General features: G+C 36.9%; 1 protein-coding gene across 7 annotated transcripts in view; it reads right to left on the bottom strand.

Moving 5' to 3' along the window:
• LOC113217323 (protein abrupt) overlaps positions 1-10,670 on the bottom strand; it is a 15,492-nt gene continuing 4,822 nt past the window's right edge. Inside the window, exons 2-8 of one of the 7 annotated variants that reach the window (XM_026437164.2) lie at positions 10,352-10,575; positions 10,031-10,273; positions 9,621-9,950; positions 9,205-9,457; positions 9,061-9,123; positions 5,511-5,865; positions 1-5,426 (exon numbers count right to left, since the gene is read on the bottom strand). In XM_026437164.2, coding sequence (XP_026292949.1) covers positions 4,682-5,426; positions 5,511-5,865; positions 9,061-9,123; positions 9,205-9,457; positions 9,621-9,950; positions 10,031-10,273; positions 10,352-10,507 — 2,145 coding nt within the window. In that variant the 5' untranslated portion in view covers positions 10,508-10,575 and the 3' untranslated portion in view covers positions 1-4,681. Of the gene's footprint in view, positions 5,427-5,510; positions 5,866-6,065; positions 8,285-9,060; positions 9,124-9,204; positions 9,458-9,620; positions 9,951-10,030; positions 10,274-10,351; positions 10,576-10,670 lie in introns of those variants that run through there. The other 6 variants (XM_026437167.2, XM_026437172.2, XM_026437170.2 and 3 more) reach the window with 6 other exon arrangements.

Genomic DNA, 10,670 nt, shown 5'->3' with positions numbered 1-10,670 from the left:
CATAGATATATACAAACTATCAGTTTCTAACAAACATCTTCTGAATTTTTAGTATGACAGCCAGCACAGTGCTGAACAGGGAAGAGTTAATGCATACTCACAAAATTTCACTTTCTCAACACATTAAGTAACTGGGTCAATCTTCTAAAAATATCACAAGGGCAGTATTATTCATGGTCTAGGTCTATCCCCAATATTTTGCACACAAAATATAAGGCAGCTATATAAAAACAAAAAATGTCTTTCATTAAAAGAACCAATAAATTTCTATTTTTTAAAATTTTGACTAGTTCAGGCAGCATAACTATAAACAGCAACAAAAAAAGACCACTGGGGAGAATTTTAATGCGTAAATTTAGAAAACTGTTACAAAACCGATCATGGCTACATAATTAGAGTTCAGTTCAGCAGTAACTAAAACTTGAATAAAAACAAGAGCTACAATGTCATGGACAAGTAACAAATATGGGATGTAACTTTCAGTCTTCCTAGTAGGTACAAATTACTGAGAGGCAAAGTGAGAATTTTTAAAAACACAACTAATGTCGGCTCTTTTCATCAGATGGCTGACATGCAGCCAGCTCACAAAACATGACAGGACAAATTTCATCTTCCAAAGTCTTCTTATAGTCAATATCAACACTGTGCTAAGCTGCAACCTCAATGTTTTAGAACGCAAGTACTGTATCACTCAGACTCATTCACAGATTCATCAGATAAAATTTCAGCATACTGCTCATTAAAATGTCTTTATTCAAAAATGAGGTAAGGTATCAAGAGCACATCAAATGAAAGTTTACTATTTAATGTTAGTTTTTTGATTGAACACCTGTGTGCATCATAGACTGGGTGGGGAAAATTCCCATTTCAGAATAATTGTGAGCATTTGTAGACATTTTCCCTCTGCACACAAAAATGCACCACCGTACTAAAACACAATAAATTAAATTCTTCCAATCACCATGACTGAAAGACGGTAAACATAAGGAGGAAATGCCAAATTATGTACCATGGTACAAAACTAGACAGTTAAAGAAACAAAATAATTTTAAACTCAGATTCAGGAGCAGAAAACAACACCTTGAAATATTTATTCCATGCGAACTAAAACAAAATACTGTTGTGTTAATGAATAGCAAAATATACAAGGTTGAGGTAGTATGTTCTGAATGGCAACAATTTCAATGACTATTATTTGTACAATTCTTAGTATAACCTGACATATACAAAATTAAAAGATAAATCTACAGTCATCAAAATATGAACACAATGGAAACAAAAGTCAAATTAAATCTAATGCAGTACAAACTACAGGATAAAATCCAATCATTCAGAGAAACAAACATAGAAACCCAGGCAGGTAATGGAAAAATATGTAATGAGAAATGTAACCTTATCCAATGCATTTATGCAAAAACTGCATTTGTCTACATCATACACTATAAAAATTTCTATTCTTATGATTTGTCAAGGGTACAAGATAGGAACTGTGAACACCTGAAGAAGCAGGCAAGTGTCTGGCTGTAAACAGCAGTAAACAAATACTACCCATCCAAATTTCCCATTGTTTCAAACTGAATAAAGACAAGAGTCAAATTTCTTTAAATAGCTTCTGATGATTTCATTTCCTGATGATTCCTTAGGTTCTCTTTGGAAAAACCCGTACATTTGAGTAGAATCATGAAAATACCCGTAACATGCCACATTTCAGCCTTATCACCTTCATGCTTTATGAGGGCTAATAAATGCAAGTGCTCTAATAGCATTAAATTTTCAAGGCACACAGATCCTCAACAGCAACCATCATCAAAACCAATTAATGATGGATGCAAATTCTAAAATCCCAAAACACGACAACTTTAAAAAAATAAAATACAAAAGTTTCAAAAATTTGTTGAGGAACTGCAAACTACCTTTAGGAACCTTTCTTGTGTTTGAAATTACCTATCAAAGCTTTTAAAGAGCATGTTTTAACACAGCATTGACACACACTACGATGTTTTCCTTACAGGTAAATGGTCAGTATGGCACTCAGTACTATAATGCTGTATTTATTATAAATAAGCTCGCAACAACTTCACACTCAGGGAGCATAAATATTACCAATGAGACTATGGCTGGTTGAGTTTTAAATTGGTATTATACAACCCCACATTTAAAAAGAAAAAAATGCATTTATAACAATAAGAGATTTACCCCATTATGCAACATGCACTAGAACTAAATAACTGGGCACAACAGTACCTGGACTATAGTGCCACGATCCACTCAAGACTTATTTTTCCTCTTGTTTGCTAACATCAACTTGTCTACAGTGGCAACAAAGCTACTCAGACACTAGAACGACTAACAAACTTAATTTTTTAAATCTTTCAACCATATTCCAATTAAATTTTTATGTACATATATTTTCTCTGATTTACTTTTAATAAAATCATCATACATAAACACACAAGAGCACCCTCTCTTCAATGTCATCTATACAAAACAGTTCCAGTAAGCACACATAAATGTGGCAATTTTTGCAAACAAAGCAGAGCACACATTCACATTTACAGAAGCAAATATTGTGAAGCACAGCTTCATGCTGTGATGGCTCTCAACAAATTAACAACAAAACATCAACAACAGTCCTAGTGTATTCTATCAACATGATGTAAAGAACACCTTTATCTCACTTAACTGATGCATGCTGGAAAATTCCCCATCTTGCAATCCATTTTTCAAGTAGTACGCATACTAATATCAACAAGCCAATCCATCTTTTACCTATCAACTCATAAATTTAAGGAAAAATGACCCGTTTCTTTTAATATATCTTAATGCTGCCCTGGGTTTGATCTAACAAATGCAATTACAGGATTTGTTAGGTATATTGTACATCAATGATGCACTGAATAGTCAATCACAGAACAGTTTTGATTGGTAGTGCTTACACAGTGGTATTGTATCGGAGTAACATAATACCTGACTACGGTATACATGTGAATAATATCTGACTGAAGAAAGTTGATATGAATAATATAACAATACTCTGTAGTTCAGGAGAGAAAATAAAGCAGCATGAGCTGCTTTCAAACCCACCCATTGCTGAGGTGGAGGAGGCCCTCTGACAGGTCTTTACAATTAAGTATTTATAGGTTTGGTCAGAAAACATATGTGGGATACTAGATGACATGAGAGACAGGTACACAACAGATGACAGGAATGAATTGCTACAGAATGAGCAAACTAAAAAGAACAAGTATGTATATATAAAAATATATATAATGTGAATGGGACTCAATGACCATCTCAGTATTAGGGTGGGTGGTTTGAGCAGTTGGGAGTATATCACGCCTTTACCTGTAATATCACAGGTTAATACTCCACAAGAAACATGGTAAAGGAGAGACTCTTTAAATCACATTATGTTATGAATGAGGTAGAACGGAATAAGGGATCAGATCCCTCGGAAGCGCTCTGACTACAACTATGAGAAAGGTATGTGTGGAATGCATTTACCCGTATGAAATGATATTTTGTAATGCAGCCTCTTACCAATCTCAAGTGACTAACAATTAATAAGGTTTAATTCTGAAGAATACTCAGATATAAATATACCTGTAAAAATACCTCAGAAGAGTATTCCAGAAAAGACCTTTGAAGGGTAAGAGCTGCGATATCTCTGAAGACCCATTTCCCTCAAGAGACTTTCTGCACGTGTAATGTGCAAGTATTTCGGAGCAAAATGCTCCACCCTGTCTGCATTCATCCACACTGAGGTAGTAGTAAATAGGTAAATAGGGGAATGAGCCTCTCCCACAACAAAATAAAATAAGTGCAAAAGTGCACAGCTATTTATGATACAGATCAACTACCTATTACTACGTAACTGACCCGGTTTGAAATCTTTGTACTTGAGGAAGAAACACATTCATAAGTATGCATTGTGTGAGTGAACATGCATATAGTTCCTTTAAACTATAAAATAATAACGATACAAAACCTTAACTATTTTATGTACCAGTATAACCGTAGTTGCAGCTTGCAACAAATTACATCTATTTTCAATCCTAGACAAATACCAACGTGTCAATATTGTACTGAAGTTATGTTGTTTGATGTATAAACATCAAAACCTACCTGAGTTGTTTATGATATATTATAAATATCAAGAATATCTTGAGACCCTGAGGTTTGTTGCATAGTTGTACTGACATCAGTGTACCAATTAAGAGGCACACAAGTTAAAAACAGATTTTCAAATAAAGATCACTAAAACAAACTTGAAACCTTGACTCCCCATCCAATAAGGTGGTGAAAATTGTCAAGAAGACAGAACAAAACAACAAAGTTTAACAACATCAGAGACTAACATAGCGACACATAACATGCATCAAAATAAATACTATTTATTCCACAACAGCGTAACATCTTCTGAGAACTGCAGGAAAACCACAGCCCGTAGGAACCTTGTGGGCAGCATAAGATGGGAAAGTTGGATGGAATCTCAAGCAACAATACCCTGAATTCACCAGTAGAAACTGGCATACTTCATATAATCAAATATGAAATAAAAAGGAAAAAAAAAACTGTTGAAGATTCTATGAAAGCCATCTTTGGTTCAGTAATCCAGCAATATTTAAAATAGATTCAAGTCATGGATTACTACATAGAAATGTCTACAGTGAAATAAACCCTATTCTGCAGTAATTGCCTCACGCTCTTCCTCACTGAACTCTTCTTCCTCCCCAGCTGATGACTCAGCATCATTCATAATTTTACGATCAACGTCTACTTCATTGTTGTTTTTGTTCCGGAGTTCAGCAGACATTTTGGCTGCATGAGCGGCTGCTGCTGCTGCAGCATGGGCAGCTTGTTCACTGTTGAGATTCAGTCCGAGACCACTTTCTGCAATCATTTGGAGGTATGTGTCCAATAGGGCACTGCCCGTTAAGGGGTTGTGGTGGCCTGAACCCGGGGGACCTGTGTGTGGCTCCTGCGCACCACCTCTGTTTCTTGCTGCATCCAGAGACTTGGCTGCCATCACTGCGCCGTGTAACTGATGGTGCTGTGATGTGGGTGGTAGAGGAGGAGGAGGGTGATGTCTGGGTGAAGAGGGAGGCCCGATCTTGGTGATTGTGGCCTGGACACCACCACCGCCTCTGTCGCCTCTGTCACCTCGGTCGCGGTCTCTGTCTCGCTCCCGCTCTCGTTCTCGTTCTCGGTCTCTCTCCCTTTCTCTTTCGAGATGATGATTGAGGCTATTTAAAGGTGGACTAACAGCTGTAATATCGACACCTCCAAACCTGTGACTAGGCACAGTTAGGTCTTCAGGGTCCATGTCCATCTCATCACCTCGCCCAATACTGCTGCCAGTTTCAGAGGGGGCATTTGAGAATCTCATGTTGTTGTCCAATTTCAAATCCAGTCGAATGTCAGACCTGCCAAACAGAAAAGAATAAGTTACTGTGAAGCTACTACAAAACATAAATTTTTCAAAATCAGAAGGAAGGTGACATTCTTACCTTCTTGGGGGACCAGTGGGGGAACTTCTAGCACGAAGTTCTGCTGCTGTGACTTTAACTCCTGCCTTGGCAAGAAGCCGTGAAGCAAGCTCAGGGTCAAATGGAGATGGCATAGGAAGGACTGGTAGATCCTTGGTTGAAATACCACGATGTTGCCGGCTCATATGAGAATGGAGGGAATTACGAGATTTAGCAACTGTGCCACAGAGTACACACCGGTACCCAGGACAGACAGTGTGCTTATCTTCTAAATGAGTGCGCAGTGTATGTGCAGAGCGATATATCTTTCCACACTTAGGGCAGGGCCGTGGATCTGTAGCTCGAACTCGCATCATATCCAGACCTCGACGGTTCACTGCAAATAAAAAGAAAGGAACATAAGTCATTTTCTCAAAACTGAAAATTGTTTATAAAAATCAGGATAAAGTTCAATGATTAGATAATTTGTGCTGGACATTGGTAAGAAATCACTCAAGATGAATCTAGCCAGGTATCTTAACCAGTCAGCAGAGAAAATTTCTGAGTGTCAGGGAAATGAAAAATAGTTCCATGGGATAGAAATATCATGAAATTTGTTTATATTATAATAAATTACACTGCAAAACCTCATAAGTTTTGACATACAATACAACAATATCTTCTTTACACATTTATTTAACAATACTCTCAGTTACTCATACTAATAGTATATGCCTGATTCTTCTTTTTAAAGACCGTATTCCAATTTTGGTTGTTTACATCACACTTAATGGAACACACCAATGCATAAAATTCCATCGTCCTGTCTAACTTGCACACTGTTAGATTAGATAAATAAAAACAAACAGCTGATAAAATAAAACCACAGCCAATACAAGTGCACAAATACTTTCGAACCTAGTAAAATTGAAATTTCAGTCCACACTTCTTTGGCTTTCTAAATACAAAATGAATCCATTGAGATTTATGAGTAACAAGGCACAAATTGAAAAGAAAGTAAGCTAAGTAAAACACAGTTCCAATTTCAAACTGTGTTGAGTTTTTTGAGGCATATGATGGAAATAATATTTAGATTAGTTTTCTTCAACAAGGGGGATATAGAGCTGCTCCTGATTACACCATGAGGACAACACAATGTGAATTGGTGGAAATTGAGTTTACCCTGTCACATCTAGGACTCAGATCACATGAACACTTTCATACATCAGGCGTAACTTGTGACATTTTCAAAACAACTCAATAATTGATACATAGAGAGCTTACTTTCATTCAAAGTGGACCACTGAGCTGAGACATGGCATACACAAAGACATTCAAATATGAGAATTGAGAAGTACACAAAACTGTGGCAATAAAGAAAATACATTCAAAAGAGGAATTACAAATAAAAAAATATCACAAATAAGCAATTTGCATTATAATGCAAATCCAATATTAACTATAAACAGAAAATTTGCGAAGATTATGAAATAATTATAAATTAATCATACTTTCAGAATACAATCATTGACAATTAATCTTAACCTGCTCAGAAAAATAGTGAGAAACACTTTTATCACATGACTAAAATATCACACCATGCAATGTTGGATACAAGAATGATAGATAGATATTATCTAAATGAATGTGTCATTCTGAATAGCAGTGAAAGGAAAATGACAACTATTTTAAAACAAGGAACATGACTTATTAAAGCTAATGAAATTTGACTTGTTACACTTGGCTGAATGAAGAACATGCTGATTTAAAAAGGTTGTTCAGGAAAAGGGAATGGCTGCTGTCGTTGGCGGATACCATGGGCTTGTAGTTGATGGTTAATGAGGTAATGCTTCGTCTTGCAAGGTTTCCCACATACGTTGCAATGCAGCCACTGGTCACGAGAACATTCCATATGAACGTTCCTTATATGCTGTCTCAGGTTGCTTGGAGAGCTGTATGCTCGCTCGCAGTATGGACACACCGGCCGCTCTGCAACACACACCGCCATCGCTTAGTGCGTGTTGGAGGCTGACCGTTTGTGTGAACTACATAGTTAACATTTACAATAACTGTAATAATGTAATCCCACACAATTGATCTTACAGTCAAAGGCAGCCATTTGAAAATGACAAAAATTAGATCCTCTCAGAATACTAAAAACTAAGATGTATACGCTCAAGAAAAAGAAGATATTAAATAAACAGTCTTCAATTCACAATAATTGCAAGGTAATACTTTCAAACTATCTTGAATATCTAGCAATTTTGTTACTTGTTACATAATTACTACTGTATGAATAAAAATATGCAAAATTCTTTCACAAATATTTTGTTACACTTTTATTGCCAGTGAAGAACCTCCACTAACATTTAGAGGTGGGATCACATGGTCAATAACAACCACACAATTTTAAAACAAAGGCTGGGGAAATCACAAGTTTCCAAATGACGAATGATAAGAACCAGCTTGATAATTCTTGCGCTGTCGAATGCCATGAGAGGATAGCATATGGACCTGTAAGTACTGTCTAGTCTTGAATTGTTTACTACAGACTGGACAAGTCTCCCAATGTTGAGCTTCCAAATGAACATTAGCAATGTGCTGCTTTAGGTTGGAATTGTTAGAATACTCCTTCCCACATTCTGGGCACTTGGGTTTAGGATGAAGAGCACGTGAAACCTGATGTGGGAAGTAGGGCTGATGTAGTGATGACTCTTCTACTTGACTGATGCTGGCCTCCATAAGACTGGGCATCGTGTACCATGGTTGAGAACCTGGTGCGGTAATGGATCCTGGTATGGGCCCAGTCGTGTTCCCTGGAAGCCCAGGCCAGCCGTTAGTTTCCATGGCCAGCCTGCAGCTCCACAGTAACTCACGTCTATGCATATACACATGCATTCATAAGCCAAAAAATGATTCAATGTCTACCCAAACTACTCCACTTTCCAAATGAGAGAAATTCTAAATTCCATGTAGCATATAGATGTTACACACAACCAAATTTTTACACTACACAGATTACAACTTGGAGGGCATTGCCATAATTTTTTGATATAAATGCAATTAGATATTTATTTTTCTTTCATAATTTACTGCTATACTGTATAGCTGTTTCATAAAGAAACTTCTGAAAGTGTGTATACAAGCAAGTTTTTCTAATATGAAGATGGCAAAATGCAAACTTCACACTAGATAAGAAACCACTCAGAAATATTAAATGCTGACCAATCATGAGATCTATAAACTGAAAGTTTTCCATTCTAGCACAAATTACTGTACATAGTAAGAAAGGATACCTCATCACAGCAACCATTCAGTATGTGAAAAGGAATACTTTTAAGTGCACAGCACTGTAGACCACAATATAAAATTACTGTAATGTTGTACCTTTGGTTAGAATTTTGAGAATTTCAAATTGCCTTGTAATATAGGGCAAGTTTGTGCAAAAGAACACATTTTAATTTAAATGTTGGCATAATTTGTAAAATTTAATTTAAATGTACTGAGGATAAACAAATCCTACATAGATTTTTAAAAATTACTTCTGAATTTTACTAGATAAGACAAATGCAAACAAACAAGAAAAACTTACCGAAGTTGTTTTCCTGACTTGCATGAAGTCCTGATGGTCCAGGTAGGAGACCAGGAATCCCTGCTGGCACAAAAAGGAAAAGCAAGTTAAAATCCCACTTATAGACAACACAATACTTGTGGTTTGAACACTAATATTACTTACCTTGAAGGCCAAGTAAAGCAGCTGGAAAATTTGGAGATCGGTGTGAATCCATTGTCAAAGAGCCATTCCCAGGTCCATGCCCATTGTTGTCCTCTAAACTGTAGTCTGAAGGTTCTGATTTTGGATGAACCATGTCTGCCAAACCACTTATTCCCCTTTCTGACATTCCAGTGTCACTGCCTGAATTACTTTCCTCGTCATCATCAACAGTCGAATGGGAAGAAATATGGACAGACGAATCAGCATTCTTATTCTGACAGGGAGAAAAGTACATTGATTAGTAGAGGTGTTACTACGGAACTATCACTGAAAATTACATGATGAAACAAAGTATTTTATTCAGGCTAGAAGAGCTAGCAAATTTCCAGAGAAAATGTAAATAAAGAAAAGTTTTGGATATTTGTAAATATAAATACCTGAGGACCCCCTTCAAGAGCTTGGCCAAGAAGCGAATGATGTTCAGATCCAACACTATTATTGAGCAAATGGTGAGGTGTGCGGCGAGCAGCTGGGGAACCATCGCGGTCCTGCTCTCTAAGTTGTTCTCTTTCTCGATCTTGGTCCCTTTTATCTGTCTCCCTGTCTCTTTCTCTCTCTCGATCTCTTGATAAGTCTCTGTCGTGTTGAGGTGTGTGCCTCTCATCATTTGTTCGACTTCTTTTATTAGGGGGAGGGGAAAGTGAACCTTCAGCAGCAGATTCTCTACTAGGGGCATCATCTCCGGGGATTGGCCATGCTGACTCATTCTGTAACACACAAAATAAACATTAAAGAATTGTGAACAGTATTTTATTCATGGCTATCATAAGTTCAACAGAAGACTTACCATGGTAGGTATCCTGTTCTCTTTGTTATTAACATCAGCAAGGCCTCTAACTTGTAATGTCTGAGCTGTCTTAAGAAAGTCAGGAAGTTGTTCATGGCCAACATGGACTTCACCATTGTACATGAATCTTAATAAAGCTTCCATATCCTTTTCATGGACATCTCTAAGTATGACAATTGGATGGTTGCAGGGATTTGCTTTGAGAAGTTTTCTAAAGTATGGACTACATGCTGAGAGAACAACCTGGGAAATTAAAATTTGAATGAGTTTGGGTTCATTAAAAACATACTCAAGTTTAATTTTAAATAGTTCATTTTTTACCTTGTGAGCAGTAAATGATCTCCCATCGCAGGCCAAGGTGACATCCACAAAATCCTCTTCATCTCGTAAATGTCGAAATGATGACAGAATGCTTGAATGGAAATCATTCCATCGCAAACTATATTGCTGCTCAGCAGCCGCAGTAAGGCCCCCCATCTTCAAGGTGCATCTATTTCCACCCAGTCTGTTAGGTAAAGATGGTTCTTGAACTTATGCAGCCATAACTGAAACAATAAAAGAGAAGACAAGCAAATTAGAAATGCAGAATGGGCACATGCAATAGTGTATCTCTCTTTTATCCAAACAAAAATAATTATCT

Source organism: Frankliniella occidentalis, unplaced genomic scaffold (genome assembly GCF_000697945.3).
Source record: "Frankliniella occidentalis isolate FOCC.00 unplaced genomic scaffold, Focc_3.1 Scaffold5, whole genome shotgun sequence".
Taxonomy (NCBI): domain Eukaryota; kingdom Metazoa; phylum Arthropoda; class Insecta; order Thysanoptera; family Thripidae; genus Frankliniella; species Frankliniella occidentalis.
Note: the sequence above shows the minus strand (reverse complement) of the source record. Positions and strands in the feature narration are given on the sequence as shown.